This window comes from Rosa chinensis, chromosome 7 (assembly GCF_002994745.2).
Source record: "Rosa chinensis cultivar Old Blush chromosome 7, RchiOBHm-V2, whole genome shotgun sequence".
NCBI lineage: Eukaryota > Viridiplantae > Streptophyta > Magnoliopsida > Rosales > Rosaceae > Rosa > Rosa chinensis.
Window position 1 is genome coordinate 900,699 of NC_037094.1, and position 27,275 is coordinate 927,973.

General features: G+C 38.5%; 6 protein-coding genes and 1 pseudogene across 6 annotated transcripts; 4 read left to right on the forward strand and 3 right to left on the reverse strand.

Moving 5' to 3' along the window:
• The first annotated feature begins 60 nt into the window (after positions 1-60).
• On the forward strand, positions 61-2,640 carry LOC112176326 (TPR repeat-containing thioredoxin TDX). Its single transcript, XM_024314188.2, has 10 exons — positions 61-221; positions 320-353; positions 460-555; positions 639-726; positions 833-913; positions 1,027-1,091; positions 1,170-1,310; positions 1,382-1,495; positions 1,927-1,957; positions 2,065-2,640. The coding sequence occupies exons 1-10, from the start codon at positions 112-114 to the stop codon at positions 2,397-2,399; spliced, it is 1,095 nt and encodes a 364-aa protein (XP_024169956.1). The 5' UTR covers positions 61-111; the 3' UTR covers positions 2,400-2,640.
• A 120-nt stretch (positions 2,641-2,760) lies between these two features.
• LOC112176324 (ABC transporter G family member STR) lies at positions 2,761-5,780 on the reverse strand. Its single transcript, XM_024314181.2, has 4 exons — positions 5,269-5,780; positions 4,993-5,172; positions 4,618-4,886; positions 2,761-4,497 (listed from the first exon to the last, which is right to left on the reverse strand). Exons 1-4 carry the CDS (start codon positions 5,644-5,646, stop codon positions 2,826-2,828), a joined length of 2,499 nt encoding a protein of 832 aa, XP_024169949.1. The 5' UTR covers positions 5,647-5,780; the 3' UTR covers positions 2,761-2,825.
• A 4,385-nt stretch (positions 5,781-10,165) lies between these two features.
• LOC112177164 (UDP-D-xylose:L-fucose alpha-1,3-D-xylosyltransferase MGP4) lies at positions 10,166-12,573 on the forward strand. The gene is made up of 4 exons (XM_024315387.2): positions 10,166-10,809; positions 11,334-11,495; positions 11,634-11,849; positions 11,990-12,573. Exons 1-4 carry the CDS (start codon positions 10,333-10,335, stop codon positions 12,197-12,199), a joined length of 1,065 nt encoding a protein of 354 aa, XP_024171155.1. The 5' UTR covers positions 10,166-10,332; the 3' UTR covers positions 12,200-12,573.
• Positions 12,574-13,188: 615 nt separating this feature from the next.
• On the forward strand, positions 13,189-14,609 carry LOC112176214 (non-specific lipid transfer protein GPI-anchored 3). Its single transcript, XM_024314033.2, has 3 exons — positions 13,189-13,718; positions 14,098-14,148; positions 14,350-14,609. Exons 1-3 carry the CDS (start codon positions 13,358-13,360, stop codon positions 14,451-14,453), a joined length of 516 nt encoding a protein of 171 aa, XP_024169801.1. The 5' UTR covers positions 13,189-13,357; the 3' UTR covers positions 14,454-14,609.
• Positions 14,610-15,154: 545 nt separating this feature from the next.
• On the forward strand, positions 15,155-18,233 carry LOC112178659 (surfeit locus protein 1). The gene is made up of 7 exons (XM_024316828.2): positions 15,155-15,405; positions 15,516-15,613; positions 15,957-16,195; positions 16,705-16,879; positions 16,961-17,244; positions 17,519-17,601; positions 17,849-18,233. The coding sequence occupies exons 1-6, from the start codon at positions 15,216-15,218 to the stop codon at positions 17,586-17,588; spliced, it is 1,056 nt and encodes a 351-aa protein (XP_024172596.1). The 5' UTR covers positions 15,155-15,215; the 3' UTR covers positions 17,589-17,601; positions 17,849-18,233.
• A 1,679-nt stretch (positions 18,234-19,912) lies between these two features.
• On the reverse strand, positions 19,913-21,673 carry LOC112180930 (glucan endo-1,3-beta-glucosidase, basic isoform). Its single transcript, XM_024319504.2, has 2 exons — positions 21,421-21,673; positions 19,913-21,071 (listed from the first exon to the last, which is right to left on the reverse strand). The coding sequence occupies exons 1-2, from the start codon at positions 21,515-21,517 to the stop codon at positions 20,131-20,133; spliced, it is 1,038 nt and encodes a 345-aa protein (XP_024175272.1). The 5' UTR covers positions 21,518-21,673; the 3' UTR covers positions 19,913-20,130.
• A 1,339-nt stretch (positions 21,674-23,012) lies between these two features.
• Positions 23,013-27,192, reverse strand: LOC112175186 (annotated as a pseudogene).
• Between the last annotated feature and the right edge of the window lie 83 nt (positions 27,193-27,275).

Consider the following 27,275-nt stretch of genomic DNA (forward strand, 5'->3'; position numbering starts at 1 on the left):
ATGCTGTGTCCAAACAAAAGCCCAATAAGTGGCCTAGTTATAAAGCGCCTGAATCGGATTCCAAAAGCTGCTTCCACAAACTAGAAGGCGATTCTAGAGTAACAGAGAAGAATGGATGCTGCCAAAGTAGCCGAACTGAACGAGTTCATCGCTAAAGTCAAGTCAAACCCGTCAATCCTTCACAACCCTTCTCTTGCTTTCTTCAAGTCCTATCTCCAAAGGTACATGCTTCCTTCCTCTTCATCTACATATATGCTCTGTATCTAAATTCTTAACTTGTTGGATTGTACTTCTTCTGCTTTTTTTTCATTGTTTGCAGTCTCGGTGCTCGAATCCCAACAGACCCAAAAATGGTGAGTCTTTTGTTTCTTACCTATAAACTGTAAAGCTTCATTTTTTTTCTTCTTTTGAAATTCAAGTTCAAATTTTTATGGAATATATAAGGTGTTTTGGTAACAGGAAACTAAAGAACAGTTTGATGATGACATGGTTGAATCTGATATTGAGTTGGATGATGCTGATGTTGTGGAGCCTGATAATGATCCTCCGCAACAGGTAGACTGTTTTTTACCTAGATTTTTTTTTACCGCTGTAAATTATGATCCTGCCTTTGAATGGTGTACCGGTTTTGATTGCAGATGGGAGACCCATCAGTTGAAGTTACAGAAGAAATGCAGGATGCTGCGCAATTGGCGAAATCGAGAGCTATGGATGCTGTTTCTGAAGGTCTTGTTGTGACTAGTGAAATTGTGATTACCATTTCTTGTTTAGATTTCTTTGGGGTTGTAGATTTCCTATCTGTTTCACTTCATTGGAAGTGTGTTGTTTTCAGGTAAACTGGATGAGGCCATAGATCATATAACGGAAGCCATCATGTTGAATCCAACTTCAGCCATACTAAAAGCATCCAGAGGTAGTCTGATGATTTTGATTGTCCAAGTTTCATTGTGCTTATTGTTTTTGTCTGCATTATGGTTCGTTTCTCATATGTACCATTCTCTTGGAAACTTTGTACCTTGCTTTCAGCTAGTATCTTTGTCAAATTGAACAAACCAAATGCGGCAATTCGGGATGCTAATGCAGCTATAGAGGTTGGTTGATACCCTTACTGTACTTGTTCTTGTACCAGATACCGGACAGTTGATAGATAAAATTTATGTGTGCTATAGATCAACCCGGACTCAGCAAAAGGATATAAAATAAGAGGAACTGCAAAGGCTATGTTGGGCCACTGGGAAGAAGCAGCAAGTGACCTGCATATAGCATCTAAACTAGATTATGATGAGGAGATTGGTTTGGTGCTTAAAAAGGTGATTTTTCTTATTCTAGGAAGCATATGCTTCCAGGGAAACTGGCCCTTACAGTTTTTCTATTATTTCAGGTTGAACCTAATGCTCGAAAAATTGAAGAGCATCGCAAAAAATATCAACGGTTGCATAAAGAAAGGGAGATGAAAAGGGCTGAACATGAGAGACAGAGGCAAGCTGAAGCTCGAGTAAGTATAGTTTATGCCATATTTTCTTCTGTCCAAAAGCACAAAATTTGTGATATTCACAGTTCTATGTAGGCTACATATTGTAGGGAAAGAAGAATGAACTACCAGTAGAATATAAGTTTTTGGTACTCTTTTTCTGGTGCTTTGCAATTTTCTATGTGGGACATGTTCCAGTTCACTAAAACCCGTAGGTGTATATATCTATTACATATTGAAGCAAAACATAGGCTGAATCTGAAAGATATTTAGTGGTTTGCTCTCTGGTGGGCTGGTTTGGGTGGAATGGGGTTCACTTTTCACCTTAATAGAATGACCTGATATAAGGAATAGATATGGCAGGCCTCATATGTTTGTGATAATACACAAAGATGAGATGGTAAAAGTGACACAAGACCTTCAGACTAAACCACAATTCCTTCAATTTCATGCAGGAACGGGATGCTTTGTCTGCTCTTAAGGATGGTACTGCGTTTGATTTCTCTTCTGTTCATGTTCTATATAAAGATATTGTAAATCTTTACTTGATATACATTGTTGGCCAATTGGCTGACGGCTTAAGCTTGTAACAGGGCAAGTTATTGGTATACATGCGGCCAGTGAACTTGAGACGAAATTGAATGCTGCTTCAAGGACATCGCGCCTTGCAATCCTGTACTTCACCGCGACATGGTGTGGTCCTTGCCGTATGATATCTCCACTATATACAAGCTTAGCTGAAAAGTACCCAAAAGTAGTTTTCACGAAAATTGACATAGATGCGGCAAGAGATGTGGCTGCAAGCTGGAATATCAGCAGTGTTCCAGCCTTTTTCTTTGTAAGAAATGGCAAGGAGATTGACAAGGTTGTGGGTGCTGATAAAGCTGCGCTAGAAAAGAAGATTGCACAATATGCAGCCTCAGCATAACCTAATTCTTATGCAAGGCTGTTTGCTACTGTATGGTACTTTCTACAGTCATAGTTTGTTCTAATCGAAGGAGATGCAAGGAGATGCAACTCTTGTTCTAGTCCTAGTCAAATAACTAAATAAAGTGTCTCCTAAAGTTGCTAATGCGTACATTTTACTGGAAATAAAATTTTGCTTTCTGGGCCAGTTGGATTATTTCAATGGTGTCCATTGAGAAATGCCTGTCTGAATTGTTGTTTGATTTATTTGAGTACAACTTGACTTCATTTGAGTACAACTTGACTATTAAATCAGAATGTAAGTTTTTTATTTTTTATTTATAGTAGTGTTTCTAAACAAAAAAAATGTTGAAACGTTGCTTTCTCCGACATGAGGAGTGTGGTTGGAATCAGTTTCAAAGCAAAGAAAAATGGAGCGGTGGAGACATCATTTCCTCTCATTCTTGGAATAGAATCTGAGGACCATGTAGAAGAGGAGCCGGTATAGAACACCCCAAGCTAGCAAGATTCCAACATCATACCAGATGTTATCGTGATTGATATCCATCGACTCTATAACATCTTGTCCGATCAGCAGGCAACCTCTTAGCGATTCTGTGTCTTTGTGCACTTTACTCAACTTCACATTTCCTAAAGGCCCAGGTGAAAGATCGGCTAGATTGCCAGAGTAGCAACGTATTCCTTGGAATTCATTTGTTAGCATTGCCTCAAATGGGTACTTAATTGCGGAGATGTAGTGCACCCAAACCCAGTAATTTGGGATCTGAGTACGTTTCAAGAAAAAGCCGCAAGTGAGAAAGAAGAGAGCTGTGGTGGCTATCACAACAGCATATCCAGTGATGTAACTAGGAACCAGGGCACTCACAAGCATGACATAAGCATTGGTGGTTATAAGTGAGGCATACAAGATTATCCAAAAATAGAAAAGACTGCTTCTGAGCTTAAGCATGAGTTTGGTTATGGCAGCAAATGTGAGAGCTTGAATGGCGAAAAACGGGAGGTAAACAATGAGGGAAGAGATGACGTAGGAAGAAGCACGGTAAGCATTATGAGAAGTTTCCCTGATGAAAATGAACCTTTCTTGGATGAAAGTCGGGACAGCATCATTGGAGGAAAAGAAGATCAGGCAAACAGCAAAGATGTAGAAGTTTAGAAGCCTGTTTACATTTTTGAAGGACTCTGCATGTAGGTTACTGAAAAGGGAAGATAGAACGAGTGCCATGACAGCCAACACAATCTCTCGTGAGAGGAAGAGTTCAGGGGTACGAACCACATTGAGTGTTGTACGCCATGAGAGGACTGCAACCTCACGAAGCCACGGGTTTGCAAACTTAGGCCCAAGCTCTATCTCATCAAGCTCATCTTCTTCCATCTCGAACTCTTCAAATGATGGTCCATATGAAGAGTCATAATTGGAAGGGCTGTAGACAACAGGGGCTTTAGTACTACTAGGCATAGGAGGGTAGTGCCGAGGTGTTGCATATTGGCTTGAAACAGCACTTCTTATACCTGACACTGAGATTACTGGTGTCTTTCCGGGGGTCCTTCCCGGAGTTCTAGCAGGAGTCCATGATGGTGGGCGGCGAGGAGTTCCTTTGACACCATGGTATATCCACACTGAGAAGTCTTTGTAGAAATGTGAAGCTAGACGAGGGTTATAGATACCACTTGCAAAGTGCTGCATTGGTGTATGAATTGATTTCCTTTCCAGGGAGTTGTCAAACTCATCATCCTCCTCAAACTCATCGTCCTCCTCATCATCATAATCATCAGATGGGCGAGAATCTGGTCCAGGTGTCGAGTTTCTACGGGAAAATTGTTTGCTCCTGAGGCTGATGTGCTTGGACGAAGGGGTGTTTTTATAAGAACTTCGTGGTGTCTTTAGTCTTTTTGGAGTAGGGGTACTTGACACCTGATCGGGTTTGATTCCATCACGGAGGTAGACAACAAGTGGTTCTAGTCCCACATTAGACTCATCATATTCTTTGATCACATCCAAGAGATACTCGAGGTTGTTTTCTCTATCAGGAACTGGCCTTCCAAATCCAGAAAGGTGGGCAGACAGACCATGTGGACTTCCCAAATATATCAGCTTTCCTCTGCAACCACATTACATTATATAAGCATCATGCGCGCATGTGAAATATAAGTCTATGCACACTATACCTATACACATGGTATTGTACTGTAAAATAGGGCACGGTCTTGATGAATTCTACCTTGCTAGGATTGTCATGCGGTCCAAGAGATTTTGAATACGATACGAAGGTTGATGGATGGTCATGAGCACAATGCTACCACCTCGAGCTATTTCCTTCACCTTTTCCACAACACTATAAGCACTCGTAGAGTCAAGACCAGAAGTTGGTTCATCAAGAAACAGCAAAGAAGGTTTGTGGATGATGTCAATTCCAATTGAGACCCTCCGTCTTTCTCCTCCCGAGACTCCTCTCCTCCCCTCATCACCAATATATGTATGTGTTGCAGTCTGCATATATAACCTCATAATCATTCACTATATACCTCCTTGACCATACAAGTAAGATTTTTGTTGTAATTCATGAAGATGAATGAGAAATAGCAAGAAATATTACTTGCAAGCCGAGCTGGTCAATGAGCTCATAGACTCTCTTTCTCTTCTCATGCTTGGAAAGAGAAGGAGGAAGCCTAACCTCAGCTGCAAACATGAAAGTCTCAAACACAGTTAACATCGGGAACAGTTGGTCATCTTGCATCACGTAAGAGGAAACCATCTTCATGTAGCTTGTAGTAACCTACAAACAATATCAAGTAATATGTAATCTTTGTTTTATTGTTTCCAGAGAGATATAGGAGATGGATGATACTACTAGTATGAGAAATGTACTAACCGTTTTTCCATCGACTCTTACAGAGCCTTCAAGACTTCCTTGAGCAATCCTTCCTGCCAAGGCATCGAGAAATGTGGATTTTCCAGCACCACTAGGTCCCAAAATGGCCATAACCTCACCTTTCACGGCCTGACCAGATATGTCATTAAGAAGATAAGCTTCCTTCTTGATCCAAACCCCATCTTTCTTTATCTTCTTAATTACACTGTAGGAAAGGTTGTTGAATTCAAGGCCTTGGCCCGGAATCATCTTCGACAACTGAAGTGGAACAGAAATCTTTGCAGCCACTATTTTGTCCATGTCCAATAAACTCTCAAGGCTTCTGTTTGCGTCATTCCGCGCTGCCTTTGCCTTTGCCTTTGCCATTGCCATTGCCATGATGTTTAGCTAAGCTCCGCTCGGCGAGCACTCTTTGCTCCTTCTTTTGGCTAAGCCATGAAGAAGTTTATGAGACCTAGTAGTGAGATAGGATATGGTATAAAAGAAGGAGAAGCCAATGTAGAATGTGGACAAAAGGTGACGGTTAAAATAAAAGTAATATGAGGTATTGGAATGTTGTGAGTGATTGAGGACAAAGTTAAGGAAGCTGGAGAGTTAGAGATATCAGACGGCAAGACTTATGGAAAAGGACATTGTAGTAGGCCTGTCTCTCCATCACTCTTCTCGGGCTTTCAGTAATTCAGCTTTGATAATCACGAAAGACATTTTATTTTTGTTTCATTTGTACATAAGAGACGAAACTAGACATGTCTCCTAATCCTGCCCACTTGTTCACATTTGATCTCCCAATCAAAGTCACTAACTCAAGTTCATCATCATTTGTTATAATAGTGTTTAGTCTAATATAAGCAAGTTGATAATGACATTTTTCTTTCAAATCTTTTGACATGAGACAGCAAACACGTAAAATGAAATCTACGTGATAAATCAAAAATACATAGGCTTATGAAGTTATGATGATATAGAGAGAACCGTAACTCAATATTAGGGTTTACGATTTGGCATAAGACATGATTACTACTCTTCTCAACCATAATACTTTTCAACTTGTTAACTATAATACGTTAGATTGTGATTCATGCATTTTGTTAACCTAATATACGTTGTTGGTTTGTTGTCTTACAAGTTACAACCTAGCTAAACTTTTGGGACTAGTTGAATATCAAAGCTTTATAGAATAAGTTAGTTGGTTTTCACCTCAGAATAGGTAAAAATGCCTCTAATGATGCAAAAATTAGAAACTTGTTATTTTATTGTTAATGTATTTTCGTTTTCTCCACATAGTGCAAAGTTGGCTAGCTGTTTCCAGATTGTGGTCGGATGGTAAAAATTATGACAATTCGATAGAGTAACTTGCTGTCATGAGTGGTCTTCTTCTGGTTTAATTAAGAACCTGTATAGACTCTTGTTTGATGCAATTGGTGTGTACTATGAAGGTTGTCTCTTAGCTTTTTCTCTGGTGGAATTTCTTAGAACGGTAATGAAAATTGGAAATCAAAAGACAAAACTATTGAGCAACTAATATGCCTGTTGACAACACCTGAATTTGTTGGCAATGGCTCCCAAACTTTGGGGATGTCCGAAAAGGTTAAAATCTTTGGCCTCTCAAACTGAGAACATTGCAATAGCTCCAAAGTTAGTTCTTGTAAATAATGAGGGTATAAGTGGCTGTACAGATATGCAAGAGCTTCTTAAATCAAATCAACCGCCTAGCTGTGATTTATTAATAATATTTTTACACCTTTCGCCGGCCCCCAGGAGATCGAGAATGAGAGATACCGGCTTTCTTGGAGAATGCTTTTGATCTTCCAATGCAAAATTTCCTTGTTTTCTCCAGTTTCGACTCTTAAGAGGGAGACATGCATGGATTCTGTAATGAAGCTCATGACATATATATCTCAAGCAGAGGGAATGAGTCGTTAACTTAAGATTCCAATTAAATTTAGCCGCTGTCTTCATGGCGTCATTGTGTATATATATTCTTGGTGTTGGCACGGTTCAACCTCACCGTTGTACCGATCAATGACCGGTGATGGTTTGATTGAGCCGTGCCAATATCGGGAGTAAGTTGCCTAGCTTATCTTAATGCTCTAGTCGATCAAGCTCATTAGTTGGGATATATATTAATTAATTAGCATCCCACTGGTGACTAATTAGCTTATTACATTGCATAGATGCAACCACTATACTTCATTCCCAAAACATTCAAGACCATCGTCATTCAATCATGAATGTTAACTAGGGAAAATATTTGGGTTTACCAACATGTTCATTCACTCTTCTCACTCATATACTGCGCACTTATTTTATTATGGGAGTTTCTATATATTCATATCTTTAAAATTGACATTTAGACTCCTGCTTACTTATTAGACCTCTAATTTACTTTTATAAATAACCAATATGTTATCTATACCTCCCTAATTTTCTCACAATATCTCTCGTTCAATAAAATCAATAGATCATGCCAAATTTATGTATTGATGAATAGGTCGTGTATACCAACTGCAATTGCTCAATTACTAAATTGAGCTCATAACTGTTTGCGTAAAGATGCCATCCCTGAGGTTCTATGTATAGCTACTCATTGTCGATCAGAAATCATAGTTATACGTACGGTACATTTTATTTAACTTACTTCTATTTTCGAAATATACTCAACTGTAAGTATCCATGGATTGCTATTGCTCTATGGTTCATATGGAATTCTAGAAACAAGGTCAGATTTGACGGTGTAGTGGTACATGCAACTAATGTGTCTGGGATGATTGTTGGGCATATTCAAGCTTCTAGTCGCCTTGTTACTGGAGTAATGCATAACTCAATTCTTGATCTTTGAGTGTTTGAAGTGTTTTGGGGCTAGTTGTAATCCTCGCAGTGCTCCTAGAGTTTTTGAGGTTATTTGGCGCCCTCCTCCTTTTGGATGGGTTAAGGTTAACACTGATGGGGCTTGGAGAAGAGGTTTAGGTGTGGGAGGCTATGGTGGTGTTTTCAGGAATGATCAAGGGTGTTTTCTTGGAGCCTTCTCTTCTTCTCTTGATATTCCTAGCTTAGTTGCAGCAGAGGTAATGACGGTTATTAAGGCAATTGAGCTTGCTTGGGTGAGAGATTGGAATTATGTTTGGTTAGAGGTGGATTCTCAAATTGTGCTAGACCTTCTTCGTTCTCCCATGTTAGCTCCTTGGCAGCTTCGTGTGCAGTGGAAAAATTGTCTGCACCGGATTTCAATGATGCACTTTCGCTCCTCACATATTTACGGGAAGGAAATCAAGTAGTCGATGCCCTTGCAGGTTTTGGCACATCATCTTCTGGTATGACTTGGTGGGACACGCCCCCGGATTTTGTTCATTCACTTTATAATAGAGATAGGTCTGGACTTCCTAATTTTCATTTTCGATAGTTTGGGTTTCACTTTTTGTATGAGAGGTTTTGGTGTTTGTACCCCTCTCCTTTTTATCTTCTTCAATAAATAACCTCGTTCTTACAAGGGTTAAACCAAAAAAAAAAAAGCATCCATGGATTGCAGTATGCACTTGAAAAACCCTCAAGCTAATGAGCAGCGGATGCTGCAATGGCAGGCGAAATTCGAACTCTTACTCGGTACATGATCAAAGAAGTAAACACCATACATACATGCAAAGAAAATACAGCAGGATGTGGGGATCGATGGACATTTTTGGGAACGATTTTAAGAAGATACTCCGTGAGAAGAAATCTCCTTGATGATAGTTTAACTGAGGAGGGATATTTGATTCTTAAAGAAGGATTCTAGTGAGGAGGGATCTCGTCAAGGGAGATTCAAATGAGGAGACATCTATTTCAAAGTGATTCAAGTGAGGAGAGATCTCTTTGAGGGAGATTCAAGTGAGGAGAAATCTCCTCGAGAAAGGATCTAAGTGAGGAGGAATCTCCTCGAAGGTGATTCAAGTAAGGAGAATTCTCCTCAAGGGTGATTCAAGTGGGTTGAGCATTGTGTGAGATACAATGCACCAAAAGGGCATGATCATGTCATAGTAAGTTCAGAGCATTAATTCCTTAACCGAGAACAAACCATAAACAAAATTCAAAGGAAGTTGAAGTAGTAGTACTTTTTGTAGAGGTAAAATAATTTTTTTTCCTCTTCTCTTATGTATTTATTGGTAATTTAACATGTGTTGACAAAATCAGCTATTTAAAAAAAAAAAAAAATTTAAAATGACAACTTCAAGGCATGAATAAAGGCTCTATTTTATTATTTAAAAGAAAAAGAAAAATTAACTCACTGTTAATGTTAAAACAGATAATGTTAAAATAACTCTCTCTATTTATCTTTTCTATATTAATACACGTTGTCAAGAGTGATTTTAGTTTGTTTTTCTAGTATTAAAACATGTGTCATAAAATTAAAATCAACGCGGTGAATCTAAATTAAATCTATTCATTACCTATTATGGAAAACACTAACTAACAGAAATAGTCCACGATAACAATTTAAAGGAAGGTTTCAACAACAATCAAGGTTTGAAGTTATATTTAATTTTCTCCAACATTTATAAAATATACACATGTACCATTGTACGCTCTATGTTTTCAAATATCGTTTATTTTTTCTAAAATAAGAAGAACAATCATTGCTCAAATTTATAAATTGTTATCATTCTCTGAAAAATGCAATTTATGCACATAACAAGTTACTATTTTTGTGTTTCTTTCTGGTCAAATCCACAACAAAAAGATTAGATCTCACAAATCCAACATCATACCTTCTACATTTCCCCAACATCAAACATGAATTACTTGAACGAAAAAAGAAAAAGAAAAAAGGAATGTGATATATGCTTTCCGTAACCCGCCAACGCGAGACTGGTTCGGACCCCTAGTCGGGTCAATCCATATTCGGATCCTCCATCCCCTGATCTGATTCGCTGCCACAATACAAATATAAAAGCTCCGATCTTGACCCTTTTTCCTTCGAATTTCAACAATTCCCCAATCACCCATCTCAAATTTCAACCCCCTCTACAAATCGCACCGATCAATTTAGCTCAATTTAAGTTCCATCCCTTCAAAACAAACCCTAAATCAATGTCGGCGTTCTTGCACCAGCGCCCACTCCACAACCCACTCTCAGATCCACACCCACTGTCCCCACCTTCCTCAAATCCCAGAAAACCCTTCTCATCTTTCAGCCCCATAACCCTTTTAGTCCTTCTCGGCCTTCTAATAATCCTGGGTGTGTTTCTGCCATGGACGAGTATGCAAGAGGGTTTGTTCTCGATCACTAACAGGTCCTCACTCAAATGGAGGAGTTACACATTGGCCCAAGCTGCGGCCTTTGTGGCCCAAAATGGGACCTTGATTGTTTGTGCGGTGAGTGAGCCTTACTTGCCGTTTTTGAACAACTGGTTGATTAGCATTGCGAGGCAGAAGCACCAGGACAAGGTGCTTGTGATTGCTGAGGACTATGGGACGCTTTATAAGGTCAATGAGAGGTGGCCAGGCCACGCCGTGCTTATTCCGCCGGCTCTTGATGCTCAGGCTGCCCATAAGTTTGGTTCTCAGGTATTGTTCTTGATCTTATATCTCCATTTGGTTTAACTATTTTGTTGTTTTGAGCTTGTTGTGATATTATGATGCTTATGAATAGGTTATGTGTTTGCAGCTCTGTATGATGAACATTATGTAGGTCATATGTCAGTTCCAAAATGGTTAGTAGATTTTAAGCTGTGGTATATAGGGCTAGTGCAAGATCAGTGTAATAATAGTAATCAACTGATGGCATTTCCTGATGCCACAGCATTTTGTTGGAATGTTAGTGTGTTTTGTTCTGCTAGCTTTCCTTCTTTTTCAGATGTGTTACAAAATTTGAAAAAATAAAAAATAAAAAAAATCTGACTTGGTTTAGGTTTTGAGGAGATGTTTGGCCTGTTGTTTGTTTTCTCCTTCAATTATTTGAGTTGCAAAGTGAATTTTGTTACGTTGCTTGTTATTTTGGTATCCTGCGTGAATCTGTATCAATTTTTATCCTCACGAATTGTCGACTCCATTGTCTTTGAAAAGTAATCTTGACTGGCTTCTTGGTTTAGGGATTCTTCAACTTTACTTCCAGAAGGCCACGCCACCTCTTAAACATTTTGGAGCTTGGGTACAGTGTGATGTACAATGACGTTGATATGGTGTGGTTGGCTGATCCCTTTCCTTATTTGGTAGGGAATCATGATGTGTACTTCACAGATGATATGACTCCAGTAAGTAGCAATCTTGCTTTAACAATTCCTTACGAGTCTATTAGATCGGAGCTCAGAAGGTCGTGTCTATACTTCAGCAATGCCTGCCCTTTATTTTGGTTTATATCTAAAAGTAATTTCTTGTATTTGGGTAACCAGGTCAAACCTCTGAACCATTCTCATGATTTGCCACCTCCAGGTAAGAAAGGACGCACTTACATATGCAGCTGTATGATCTTCTTACGTCCTACAAGCGGTGCAAAATTAATTATGAAGAAGTGGATAGAGGAAATGCAGCAGGAGCCCTGGTCCAGGGCAAAGAAAGCAAATGATCAACCTGCTTTTAACTGGGCATTAGACAAAAATGCTGCACAGGTATATTTCCTTTGATCCTTTTGCTTGACAGTCTCCCATCTATGCTAACAATGCTCACAGGTGGATTAATCTTAGAAAGTTTATAATAGCATATCAGAAGTTTGGATCTGTTGCATGATTATGTTTATGATATTCTGTAGGCGGATCTCTACTTGCTGTCGCAAGCAGCATTCCCAACTGGAGGATTATACTTCAAGAACAAAACATGGGTAAAGGAAACTAATGGGATGCATGTTATAATCCACAACAATTATATTTTAGGTTTTGAGAAGAAGATCAGGCGCTTCCACGATTATGGTCTCTGGTTGGTAGATGATCATGCCCATGAGTCTCCCCTCGGGAGAATATGAAATTGAAAGACTTAATGATGTATGTCACTTTCTTTGGAAATGTTCAGTCCAATTGGAAAGTCGAAGCAAATTCTCGCTGCCAGTTCGTTCGACCTTTCTGCATGATGCTACAGACCATGGCAGGGAAGAGATGACAATCGACTATAAATGATCCAGTTTCAATCACTTCGCTTGATGCCTGGAAGGGTTTCTGATAGCTTGTACTATCCCATCTAGTTTTACAAGTTAATTTGATGTATTCTTTTGATCTTTCACATTTTTTTACTAAGCTCTCTGTTGAGGCTGCTCCATTTTTTATGTAACTTGTATGCTGAAGCCTAATTTTGATGTAACTACATGGCTTAATGAAAATTATCACTTTGCTCTAAAGTAAATGATGCTTTAAAGAGACAGCAGATAAACCCTTGTTAGCGAATCATGAAAAGTGCAAGATCTGGTTCACCATTCATTTAAAGATGCAAGCTTTCAAATGTTTGAACAGAGTATACTTCCAAATTCTGAAGGGCTATCATCAACAAACAGAGCAATCGAGAAACCCTACGTTACCAATTGCGTTCATCATCCTGTAGTGTAGTACGTGAAAAGGATCCAAAGAAGATGGGTAAGAACAAATTTACATTTCAATAGGGTTGTATACCGTGATATCATGCTATGGTGACAAACGTTTCATACTCTCTTTTCCTGCAAGAAAAACCACTGCGAATTCTATACGCATCTCACATTCCTTTTCATCTCAGTACACTCAAAGAAAACTTTCTGAGATTCTCAAAAAAAAAAAGGCTATAAATTTTATACCTATTTACTCGTTGGAAAATAGAAAGTAAACTAACCCAGATGATGATAACCTCCGAGCTCATAACTTCCACGTACGAAACAAAATGAGTAAAAAGATATTCTGTGGACTAAAAAATCTCTAACCGCCGGAAAACGGTTCCACGTTTTGGATTTGCCTCCAAAACCTACTCCATTACCAAAACTAACCACCTCGTCACGAAAAAAAACCAACTCTCCATAAACGGCAGTTATCACAGCAACAACATCCTTCATCCTTCATATATAAATTCATTAGATAACATCAGAGAAACACCAAACTCAAACCCTCTCATTGTTCACTTGCATGCTCCTCTTCTCTTCTTGAAGTCAAGACTAACTATAACCATGGCTTCAAAGTGTCTGTTTCTGATGGTGTTAGGTTTAGTGGGCCTTGTGGGCTCTGCGGCCGAGTTTTCCGGAGGCGGACTAGCAGGGCTGGTCCATGGTGGCGGTGATGGTGATCCAAGTGATTCAATGCCATGCGTGAAGAAACTGATCCCGTGCCAACCTTATTTGCATGCACCGGAGAAGGTGCCGGTCTCGTGCTGCTTGCCGTTGAAGCAGATGGTTTCCGACGACAAGAAATGCCTGTGTGGACTGTTTAACAATGTTGATATGTTGAAGAAGCTTAACGTTACTCAGGATGAGGCCTTGAAGCTTCCCAAGGCTTGTGGAGCCAATGCTGACATTTCTATCTGCAAAAAAGGTACCTATTTGCTTTTTTCTTTTTTCATTTATGTGCTAATTGTAATGAAATTCATGGAAATTATGAGTCTTTTATATAGAGTACAAATCTAGGTTCTAGGCACACTGATCCTGATAATATGTCATTTTATTTGTGACATGATCAATGTATATTACATGTCAATTTAAGCAGCCTCAAGCATAGAGAATATAGGAAGGCTTGTTTGTTAGGGATGTGGGACTAATTCGGTTATGTGCAACACTTATGATTCAAATAAAGTCAGCTTCTTTGTAATTGTGAAGAACAGAGGACTCCCTACATTTAGTGATAATTACAAGCCATATGTATGGTTTTTTTATTTTATCTTACTAGTTAGTTTTCTTTGTTATCACTGATGCAGATTCAACATCACCACCCAAATCACCAGAAACTCCATCAGCTTCGAACTCTAGTAAGTTCTTTACAGATCAGCTAAGCTGTGTGTTTTGGATTAATCATAGTATTTGCAGTATTCAACTTTTAAATATTTGATACCACACCCTCAGTTCACTCCTGCACTTACACTTTAGCACTTGTACTTTAGTTGGATCAGTGTCCTTACTATATATGAATTTCGATCAAATTTCACTGAATGTTTTCCTCCTTGTATCAGGTTCTCCTACGAAAAATGCAGCTCATTCACCTTCTCATTTCAGTGGTTCTGGATTTGCTGCCTTCTTCATGGCCCTAATCATTTCAGCAGCAGCAGCATTTTAGTCTGTAGCTAGTTAACTATTTTAATCAGTCCTCTGTGTAGTCTGCTCAATTTCGGAGTCGATTTGAATCAATTCCGAAACCTTTATGTATTATGTTCTTTCCATTACGGATTATGTACTATCTTAATGCCGCGACCAAATCTATTATAGTTCTTGGTTCTTCACGATTCAGAAGAACATTGTGTGATTTTGAATCAGACACCAAAAGCTTTTCTTTAACCAAAAAAAAAAAATAATAATGAAAAGACTTCAGCTTTGAAATTGGAACCCCGAGTTCCAGAATTATCAAAATAAAAAACGTAAATTTACGAACTTTTGAATGCAAAAGTCGCAAGGTAAAGCGACAGCTGCAAGCATAGATGTTCATAACTATCGGCAATCAATAGGCTCGAGTAGCTGATTGGATTTCAGGTCCTCAAATTCAAAACTGATTGCCTTCCTTTTGTTTTGCCTACCAACATCAAAACCAAAACCAAATTCCAAAATCCAAAAGAAAAAAACTGAAGACGAAACCAAGACCAAAGGGAGCAAGAGATGCAGGAGATGAAATATTGAAGGAGAGAGGCCAGAGAGCAGCAGAGGTTTATATAGAGAGGGAGGGGGTTTGGGAACCCTAGTTTGGACCTTAGAGTTGGGCCATTACAGTAATCATTGGGCTTGAAGTTTGGACCCATTTGAAGCCCACAAAAGTCACAGCAATTTACTGCTAAAACCCTGATCGGAGCTAGAAACACAAAAACCAAATGTGAGATTCATCATCAACATGGCAACAACAAAAACCTCCATTGCCAAAACCATAACCAAGCTCTATACTTGTAATAGTAATAGTGGGTCCCTCTCTTCCATTCCCAATCATTTGGGTTCATTTCAGTCTTCTTCCTTGTTCAGCTCCTCTACTTCTGCAGCTTCCTCAGTTGCCGAGTCCCAATCAACAGTCTCGTCCCAAGCTTCAGGTGGGTCCTTTTCTTCTTCCTGATTCTGGGTCTGTTTTCTTTTGCCCAAAGATTGAAGCTTTTTTTTTTTTTTTAATTGTTTTTGCCTTTGTGGGCTTGTTTTTGTTTAGAGAGGGAAAGGTCTAGATGGTCGAAATGGCTGCTGTTTCTTCCTGGAGCTATTACTTTTGGCCTTGGAACTTGGCAGATTGTCAGAAGGCAAGAAAAGGTATTGTGTTTTTTTTTTCTTCCTATATTTCATTGCTTCGGAAATTCAAGGTTAGGCTTTAGTAATTTTGCAGCGGTTGAGCATTTTTATGGTTAGAGACTTAGAGTATAAGAAATGACTTGAAACTCTCTCTAATTGATTCAATGTACTTAATAATCTGCTTTACAATAAACATGGTCCCTTTTAATGAGTTTCTGTATTACAGATAAACATGCTAGACTATAGACAGAAAAGGTTAGAGTATTAGAATGACTTGAAACACTCTTGAAAATTGATTCAAATGTGTACTTAATTGTGCGCGCTGCATGAACATGGCCCTTTTTAACGAGTTTCTGTACTACAGATAAAAATGCTAGACTATAGACGGAAAAGGTTGGAGATGGAACCTTTGAAATTCAACAGTGTTTCTCCATCAAGTGAAGAATTGGATAATTTGGAGTTTAGAAGAGTGTTATGCAAGGGACATTTTGATGAGAGCAGGTCAATCTATGTGGGCCCTCGTTCAAGAAGCATATCAGGAGTAACTGAAAATGGCTACTATGTCATTACACCCCTTTTGCCAATTTCTGACAAAGCTGAGAGGTAAATGAAATTGGAGTTCCATAAATTAGCATACCATGGTTAATATATCTGCTACATATCATGTTATTTTTTTATCTCTCTTCAACTGCGTTAAGGGACTTGAGTTCTTAATAGGGTACACATCGAGCCATTAATGAGTTATCCCTATTTCTGTTACAATTTCCCTGCTGTTGATCCCATATTTTACATTGAAATAACTGTGTCAAGTCAAAGGGAGGTAACAATGTTGTATACCAAAGAATTTGAGTAATGTCTCTGCATCTTTTAAACACTGGTGCATCAATGCCAAAATCAGTCCTTGTAAAATTTAAATTAGCTCCTTGCTGGGAAGCAAACATGTTTTCTGTATCAGAAAGTTTAGGGTTGTAAGTTTAAACATTATATAGAAAACTTCAAGGATCCATAATATTTCTTCTGGAACTTTTATTCATCATGATGACTTCCAAGTTCCAAACGAATTGCAATGCTTGCGTGCTAGCGGCTGACCATATTAAATATACTTCTTCCAGTTCACAGCCTCCAATATTGGTCAACAGAGGATGGGTCCCCCGCAGTTGGAAAGATAAGTCTTCAGAATTTTCACAAGATGATGAACAACCTTCTAACATAACGCCAACCGTTGTCAAAGAGGAGGAAAGAGCATCTTGGTGGAGGTTCTGGTTAAAGAAGCCTAAAGTTGTTGAGGTTGTTTTCATTATATCAGCAGTTTTGCGGTGGTAGAAATTACAAAAATTGAATCTAACACTACATTTGTGCAATTTACAGGATCACCCCCCTACACGTGCTCCTGATGAAGTTGTTGGAGTAATACGAGGGAGTGAAAAGCCTAGTATATTTGTTCCACCAAATGATCCAAACTCTGGCCAGTGGTTCTATGTTGATGTTCCTGCAATTGCTCGTACTTGTGGACTTCCTGAGGATACTATTTACATTGAAGACATACATGAAGATGTCAATCCCAGTAACCCGTATCCACTTCCAAAAGATGGCAGTACCTTGATTCGGAGTTCAGTCATGCCTCAGGACCATCTAAATTATACTTTGACATGGTATCTTTTGCACCTTGCATTGTCATATATTTAAATATGCAGATCTGGTTGCATCATGACATGAGTAACTTATCTGCTAGCATGGCAGTGATTGATTGTCATGTCCTTATTGTCTGTTTTATGGTAATGTGATATCCTAAATGCCTCATTGACAATGGACTTCTCCTTGCATATAGTAATATGAGACGATAATGCTAAAAAGCTAGCATCTAAAATTTACTAGACAGCTGCAATATCTCGTTTTTCCTCTTAACATTGATTTTGATTTGGGCAGGTATTCTCTCTCTGCAGCAGTTACATTTATGGCTTTCATAAGACTAAGACCAAAAAAGATCCGCAGATAACAGAGACTCCATTGTAAGATCCTCTCTATCTGGTGAAAGAAGTTATCTCAGGAAAAATAAAAATGTTGATTTCAAAATGTAAAGCTATGAAATCAATGCTGGAATAGTGTCATGAAATTGATAATTATTATCAAAATTTCCTGCTCATTAAATTATCATCAGCAAATAACGTTGTCAATGTATTGAACGTTGAGACCAAGATTTTAAGAGCATAACTAGTGGTGCTGGTGTTGTAGTAATTGTTTCCCTTCCTATTGCAGGAGTGACATCCACAACTTTTTAGAACACGAGAAATGAGAAACTCTTGTGTTTCATCCCTTTTTCCTTCTTTGATTTCATGAGGGAAGAGGTCTTGTGGGAAGAAGTAAAGAAACCATATGTGAAATTGACTGCTGTAATGTGACCTATGTTTGGGAACAAGGGAAGGCCAAAGTTTTGATCGTAAAGTTTAAGTTTAGAAGTTTTCAGTGCAGTCACGGTTTTCGGTTGTTACCATCTTCATCTTGCGGCATAATAAAGAAGAAAGCATTCATTCATGTTGGTCGGACAATGATACAAAAAATTCATTTGTGATTCCTTTTGCCTATGTGATGCTCTGCATTCTTGTATTAGATTGTAACCATCTTCAACAATTTCAGTCATTCACCCCTTCTGGATTTTACATTTTTTTTTTTGGTTAAAACAGGAATCGGGAAGAGCAAAGTGCTCTCCCACCCCAAATTTATTGAAATAAATATAATGTACAATCTAATAGGGTGGCACAACAGCCAAACCCTTGGAGAACAATGTGAATGACAGTAAATTTAAATAATACAACTAACACAGAGAAAGAACAAATTAATGAAAACGAAAGTTAGGGAGACCAAGCTTATCTCGTTGACATTGGTCCTGAATGAAATGAGGAGACTCGTCCCACCAAGACAATGCAAACAACGATAAGCCAATATTAGCAAGAGCATCTGCCACTTGATTACCTTCCCTGAAAATGTGAGAAGATTGGAAATTCATCTGAGATATGCGATGCAAACAATTACCCCATGCCACTCGTAAACGCCATGGAACAAGATGAGGATCTCGAAGAAAATTAAGCACAAGTGTTGAATCCACCTCAAGCCAAATATGCTTCCATTCCCTAACCCAAGCCAGCTCAATAGCTTGAATAACTACCATGACCTCCGCATCAACAGAGCTAGGAATATCAAGGTTAGAAGCAAAAGCACCAAGGAATGAACCATGAAAATCTCTAAAAAAAACACTTTGCCATGCACCATTAGTATTAATCTTAATCCAACCCAAGATGGGAGGGTGCCAATTAACTTCAGTAATTCTTGGAGCCCGTCGAGAACGACAATTTAATCCAAAATTCTTCAAGACCCGAAGCTCTGTTAAAGAATTAGACATACAGCCTGAGGCTAATTTGCTAGGTGCTTTCATGTGCCCCATAATTAATTGACGTGCTGCATCAACAACAATGGTACATTAACTATTTATACCATGCCAAATCTCCGATCTAAGTTGCAGGACTAATTTCTGTCCATGGCCAGCGTCAGAACCCAAAAATAAAATGATCTCTATCGTTAGAATAAAATAAGAATTTACCGGAAACAAAAACAAAAACTGGAGCTGAACAGGGGAAGGTCAAGAGCTCTAGGACTCAATTTCATTTGATGTATGCACTGTACAAAATGGTACGCGACAAGAGAACTGCTGAATGGATACAAAGCAAAGAATTCCTAGACTCGCTATTATAGGCAACCAAATGGGAAAACAAAACCCGAAAGAATAAAATGAATACGAAACTAAAAAAAAACAGAGGGCAAGAAACTAACAAAACCAGAGGGGTAAAAGAAAAACAAAATTACGTCATGATGTACATCTCATCAACGAAGGAGAAATAGTCAATGTAGGTAGACTGGGATTGGATCAGCATCACTGACATATGAATGATTGAAATTGAATTGAATGGTTTAGTTTCCTAGCCACTTGCATCCCATGGCATGTTGCTATCTGAAGGAGCTTTGTGATGACATTTGCTATGAGATATCTTCCTCTTAAGGTGGTAGAGTTTCCATTAGAAAGTTGGAGGTTAAATGGGATCCAGTTTTCTCCGTTATTCATCAGCTTCCTATTATCATCCTGTAAGGAAATTTGAGCTCTTCTCTGGTTTGTCTGGAAACTAAACCACCAGAGTTTTACCATGTAAATCATGTATATAAAACTTTGATTAGGAACCGGACTTTGTATTGAATCATGTTTATTTATGAGAAGCCTACTTGTTCTTGAATATGAATTGAACATTTTTTCATTTGGTCATAAGGTGTTAAACATTGTTGGAATTCTCTTATATATTAAAAAAACATTCAATATATCCCCATCATGAATTGGAAATAATCTTATTTAGTGATTGCTCTACCTGAGGGCATTGTTTGGGCACATACATAATTCTGACTGCACATCAGCACATGTAGTCTTTTATTTAGTGGTCAGATACTGCAAACCACAATTGCCCTTATTGCCACGAGAGACTTAACTAGCTATTAGATCAATTGAAATTGATAGGGTATTTTGGTTGTTTGTTCGGGGAAAACAGCCCCCAATGTTTCTCAAGCTCTGGATTTTTCCTATCCTCATCGAACATGGCAAATATGTAAGTTTCTATGGGCCTCCCGGGCTTTTTCGGAGTCCCACCCTTGACATGTTGAATCAAGTTTGAGTTGTAAGTCCTTGCATTGTCAACAGTAGTTGCTGTTCCACCGGCCGTTGGCCAGCCGCTCTCCGATACAACAATTTCCAAAGACCCTCCACCGGCCTTCTCAAGAGCAGAATACACAGCGTCCAAAATGGCATCGAAAAGATTACGATAACCAAGTTGGCCATCTTGTACAACAACCGATGGAGCTGTGAAGAGAGCATAATCGAGACGAATGGCACCGGTGTTGTCCTTGTAACTAAAATACGGGTACAGGTTAACCAGCAATGGAGATCTATTCTCCACTAAGAAGCGAATAATGGGATCAAGCAGCGCTCTATTTTCAGACTTGAAGGAACCTTTTGAGGGAGGGTACGATACTCCGAGTCCTCTGGTGTCGATGGCTGTGGAAACTTTGATTTGGTTGCCAAGACCAGCATTGGAAATTGCGGTTTGAATGTTTCGCATGGCCGGGACTAGAAACTGTGCAGATGATTCTCCTGGCTGGACTTCGTTTCCGACAGCAATGTACTTGAATCTTACATCGCCGTAGTTTCGGACATTGTTTTGAACCCATGAATTTGCATTGGCCTGGCTTGAGGCAATGGTTTGAAGGTTGTCGTTTGGGACGCCGAGAATGAGCTCGATGTTAGAGCCCCTCAGGGCAGCGAGAGCGGCTTGGTTTGGATCATAGAGTCGCATCCTTCGAATGTTGTATTGTTTGTAAAGAGCAACAACATCTCTTTGAGGTGGTAGGTTGCCAAGCATTCCATAGCATACACCAATTTGGGCATCTGACATACAAAGTAATTAATTGATCATTTTTTTCATGCATGTAAAATCAAATTAATTTCATCCCCTCCATAAACAAGTAAACTTGTCATACACAGAAAGGGGGTCAGTTTTCCTTGTGAAAACTATACATGTACAGTACTATCAAACTACTTCAGAAAAATAGTATATAAAAGATTTTCCCAAACTACTTTTAGTATTTATCGATCATATAAAGTCATTATCTATATTTTTCGGAAAAAATAAACATACCATTTATACGATTCATGATGATATACTACAAGTTACAAAAATGGAACCAACCCTGGAAAGAACTACATGAAGATATGAGTAAATTTAAGACACATATACCTGCTGTTTGAAGGGTTATCATCATGAGCTGCCCAAGTAGAAACACGATGGAGATCAGAGAAGGGGTTTTGCCAACTGAAGAATTGCATTTAGACATGATCAAAAGATAGCACAGAGAACAAATATTTCAAGTGTTTCACTGCTTTGTGCATTGTCTAAATAGCACTGCCCCTCAGTCTTAATTTATAGCAACCAGAAAGAGCATGAATCTCACCATTAATTAGGTTCTGATGCAAGTAAGAAGGGCTTGGGGGTAGCCATACATAGTCGAGCAACATCTTCAACCATATGTTTGTTCATTTAATACTAATAAGGACTAGCTACTCTCACGTACTGATGTGACTAATTTGGCAGGGACTAGGAGCATAGTTTACGTTCATGGAACTTTTCCAGAAAAACGTACCATCTCGATCAGCAATTTTCTCGGTCAAGATATGAAAAAGGATGTAGAGACCCATGCCAGCTTTGAATTTTCGACGTACTCTCATTTTTCCACAAAGAGATGGCTGTCTACGATGAGAACAATAGAAGACGTCATTCATATTCTCACATATTTACATCATGAAATTTCAAAATCATTCTTGACTTGATTTAGGGTGCAGCTTCTGTAGGCAGTGCCACTCTATCTGTAGCCAGTGTCCCATAACAAGGCTACATTGCATCGTCAAGAGGCAACTATGTACACTTAACTCGTTTTTTTTCTTTGGCAGTTGCCTCATCAAAGAGGCAACTTCTGTAGCCAGCTGGCCACTCTATCTGTAGCAAGTGTTCCATATCAAAGCTATGTTGCATCGTCAAGACTCAAGAGGCAACTAACGTATCTCGTTTTTTTTCTTTGGTCAAAGAGGCAACTAAAATACAACTTAATTAGGGCCAAATTAGGTATAAAATCTGCTCGACAAGTTTAGGTGGAGACTTAGTGTTCTTTTTCTCGTAAATTAGACAAATGTAAAATATGCGAATAGTACCTGAGTCATCACAGAATTCAATTTTAGTACATAAATTTTCATAAGAATATCTAGTAAATGCACGATATCCGTCAAATATTCGCGCGCGATTGTAATGCCTGGTCGTGTAGACATGCCGCAGCTTAGACAAAAAGGAAAGGTGCATAAAGACTTGAAGCCGATCAGTTAATTACAATCCCAAGGGAAGAAGAAAGCTGCCAATAGTAGCTAATGCTTCTGCTTATGATCATCTAAGAAGAACAAAGACACAAAAATCCCTTTCTTAAATAGATTTATTGAAGAATTCACATGCAGAAGTTAGAGAGCAATAGAGCGTCCAAACAAATTGCTTTGTAAACACAAGCTCATATTAAAAAAAAAAAAAATTAAAAAAAGGGGAAGAATCAACTAGCTTATGCTTAACTAATGCAAAAAAAAAAAATCCAAGCATGCAGGATATTATAAGAGTTCACCAAAGTTCTTTATTGTGACTATATACTGCATTGTCTAGCTTTAATTTTTTTAGAGATACATCATACATATATTTTGGTTGTTACCGTGTTTAGGATTAGGATACAAGTAACCTAGCTTTATTCAACTTACGCATCGTTCCACACAAGAAGTGCCTATCATCATAGAAAACTCTTAGTTGAATAAATTGATGGGATAAACAGGCTTTTTGCTTGGGTAAAAGAGGCCAATATTATTCTCAGTCTTCTCCCCTTGTTTTTGATTCTCGTTGAACATTGCAAATAGGTAAGTTTCTATGGGAACTCAGGCTTCTTCGGAGTACCACGCTTGACATGCTTGACCACATTTGAGTTGTAAATTCTCGCATTCTCCTTTGTTGTCACTTGGCCATCACCACCAGCGGAGGGCCAACCAGTCTCTGATACAACAATTGTCAAAGAACTGTCCCCGGCCTTCTCTAAAGCAGAGTAATGCATGTGCATCAAGAATTGCATCAAACAAGTTTTGATAGCCATGCTGGCCATCTTGAACCAAAACCGATGGATATGTAAAAAGAGCATGCATATCGAAGGTCAATGTTTGCTCGGTAAGTTGTGAATGAAACTAAAGTATGGGTACATATTTAGAAGCAATGGAGATTTGTTTCCCACTAGGAAACCAATGATAGGATCAAGAAATGGTCGATAATCCTGCCTGAATGATCCTTTTGATGGAGGGTAGGATTCCTGGAGAATTACAGGTTGAACGGCAGTGGAGACTTTAATTTTGTTTGCAAGATCAGCCTTTGAGATTGCATTGTGAATCTTTTCCATGGCAGGGCCAACAAATGGTGCTAACGGACCTTTAGCATCTATTTCAATTCCCACGGCAAATTATTTGAAATTGGCATTGCCATAGGCTCTGACATTTTTTTGGAACCAATCATCAGCACTGGCTTGATTGGAAGAAATGTTCTAGAGGCGTTCGTTTTCTACACCAAGCATGAGCTCAATGTTGGAGCCTCTAAGAGCTTCGAGGGCGTCATGGTCAGGACCATATAGCCGTATCCTTTCGATGTTATGTTGGTTGTAAAGAGATATTACTTCTCATGGGGGTGGTAAATTGTTTGCCACCATACCATGCATAACAGACACCCATCTTGGCACCTGCACCATATATACACGTATGTTTGCTACTTAGCTCCAAAAACAAGCTTTACGCATATGGTAAGTGAACACTAATTGATTGACATGAACACTGAAAGACTCTATTGAGAGAAATATGGGTTGTCAAAAATGTGGACGAGGTAGGATGGGCAGTAAGTCCGATCTACACGAACAGTAGTTGGAGTAGGCAAGAACTAGAGCCCCTGTGAGTCTCAGGCCCTACCTCGGTTTCCCATTTGACTCAGGTGCCATTTTATTGGTGGAGACTCGTAGACAATTTTGAACAAATTTCCACAATCGAGAATCAGCATATTATCTTGACCCAGATTTCCACATATAAATACTTGGTATAAGACGAAAGTCGCAAGTTGCATAGCTACCTTGAAAGGTAAGTTGAACATGTTCAGTTTCTTCTCAGTTTGCAAGTTTAAGAAGATTCACTTCTAAGCAAGTTCACTCGTTGGGTCACTAGGTTAGATACCATTTATTATTTTTTTATGTTTATTTCCACCATTTGGGTCACTGACATAGTTTTCAAATTGACTTGAGTCACTTTCTGGGTCAGTTTTGTGACCTACAAACTGACATTGTGACTACAAACTGACCTGGTCAGTTTGTAGGTCACGAAACTGACCTAGATGATGGAAATAAACATAAAAAAAAATAGTGAATAATATTTTACCTAATGACCCAACGGGTGAACTTGTTCTAATTAACCAGTCTTATTTGGAAGATCCACGTATATATGTATGTATATGCATAAACTATTGTCCTGCAAAAGACGTAAAGAGGAGATGACGTATCATTTTAGTCTAGTATATAACACTGTAGGCGTCACTATCTTCGATCTATTGCTAGTCCAAGATATTCCAACGTTTCTTACACTGTAGGATATGTTCAAAGAAAAAAGAACAAGAGGGAAAATTCCTACAAATTAAGTCCTACCTTTTCGTTGAATTAATCTTCTGCATACCTAGCTTGTTGTTTTCTCTTATCCTTTCTTTGGGTCCGAAAGATATTCATCTTTTTATGAATGATTGATGCATGGTTGTCTGAAAGCATTAAGCTTGTCTCATATATAGAGCAAGTGATTGAGTGCAAGTCAAGTAGCCGCCTCAGTCAACCCATTAAGGTGATCTATATATTCCAGTTATTTCGATCACCATAGATATCCAACTTCACAATACGTAACTAATGGTGTATGGAATACAATAAACTCCCGACATTTTGGTATATTATTCCTGGATTTCGCTTTTCGGAAATTCAATCTTCTTCAATATCAAAATTGATTATTCATGAATTCGAGGACAGATTTTGCCTACATATAAAAATGATCGAGCACCACGTACTAGCTACTATCTCCTGCGGTCCTGCAACTGAATTCTCATATTATAAGCCTCACATTGGCAGAGCTTTAGTATCGAGGCCCTTACTAACTAAGTAACTATGGAGTCTATGGTCCTTCATCAGATGGCTTTAATTGGTGGGATTTAACTCCAGATTTTATGGTAAGTTATTGTAATAGGGCTCGTTTAGATCTTTCTAATTTTCAGTTTCGTTAATTAGTGTTCTTTTGATAAGAGATTAGCGGTGTTTTCTATGCCTGTCCTCCCTTCTTTCTCTTTGTAACCTTCTTTTTATTAAATAAATTTTACTTGCTTGGTCAAGTTTACAAAAAGAAAAAGAAAAAATAGCAATGGAGGACCTGGAATAAAGAAAAGGAAGAAAAATCACGTCTTCCATTTACATGACCCCAAAATAAAAGGCAAATGAAGTATGGATATTCTGCGTGATAGATATTTCTTTTCAATCTATTTGATCTGTATTTGTTAGTACTCAGGAAGTGAAGATATTAAGTGGGTGGCAGATGAGGAATCAATACGTCAATAACATCATCAAACTACAGATAATCATCTGATAGTTCAATTGTCCGTCATCTAGTAAGCTGATATCTGATTAAAGTTCAGATAATGTATGTCGTTTGATATGCACTCAGATGAACAAATACCTAAAAATTGAATGTCGTCTAAAATAGACTCAAACAGCAGATACCTAAAATTAGTATGTTGTTTATCTAGTTTCAAACAACAGAAATAGTTAATGTTCTAATATCGTTTGAATATATGAAGACTAGAAATTTCTAGGGTCTATATGTTGTTTGATGTTGTTTTGGATGTCAACTTTATTGGTTCTTATATCTTAGAAAGAGCATTTGAAGTTTTGCACAACATAATTTTAGGAAATCTGATCTACTTATGAAATGCATTGTTCAATAAAAGCTCTCAAATAATGTAGCAAGTTACAGAAGTAACAAACTAATCTAATCCCAAACTATTTAGCAAGTTAACAGCAGTACTTTATCAAGTATAAAACACATGTATTTTATCAAAGACTTTAACCAAGGCCAAAATAAGAACACTAGTGCAAGGCTAAACATCAAAACAGAGAACCCAAAACATGAAAGAGAATAAAACAGCCAGTGACCTGTATACAGGAGAAAACAAAAGAGACTTGACCTTTCTCTATATAGAGAATCCAGCTCAAGTATACAATAGCAGCGCATATACAGGATCACCCCCCTACACGTGCTCCTGATGAAGTTGTTGGGGTAATACGAGGGAGTGAAAAGCCTAGTATATTTGTTCCACCAAATGATCAAACTCTGGCCAGTGGTTCTATGTTGATGTTCCTGCAATTGCTCGTACTGGTGGACTTCTTGAGGATACTACTTACATCGAAGACTACATGAAGATGTCAATCCCAGTAACCCGTATCCGCTTCAAAAGATGACTTCCACCAGTGACAACAAAACTTTTTAGAATAAGGAACTCTTGTGTTTCATTCCTTTTTCCTTCTTTGTTTTCGTGAGGGAAGAGGTCTCGTGGGAAGAAGTAAAGAAACCGTATATGATATTGACCGCTGTAACTTGATCTTCCAGGATGTTTGGGAACAAGGGAAGGCCAAAGTTTTGATCGTAAAGTTTAGAAGTTTCCTGTGAGTCAGGTTTTTCGGTTGTTACCATCTTCATCTTGCAGCACAATAAAGAAGAAAGCATTCATTCGTGTTGGTCGGATAATGATAAAAAAAATTCATTTGTGATTCCTTTTGCCTATGTGATGCTCTGCATTCTTGTATTAGATTGTAACCATCTTCAACAATTTCAGTTATTCACCCCATTGTGATTTTACATTAACTATTTATACCATGCCAAATCTCCGATCCAAGTTGCAGGACTCATTTCTGTCCATGGCCAGCGTCAAAACCCAAAAATAAAATGCCCTATCGTTCGAAT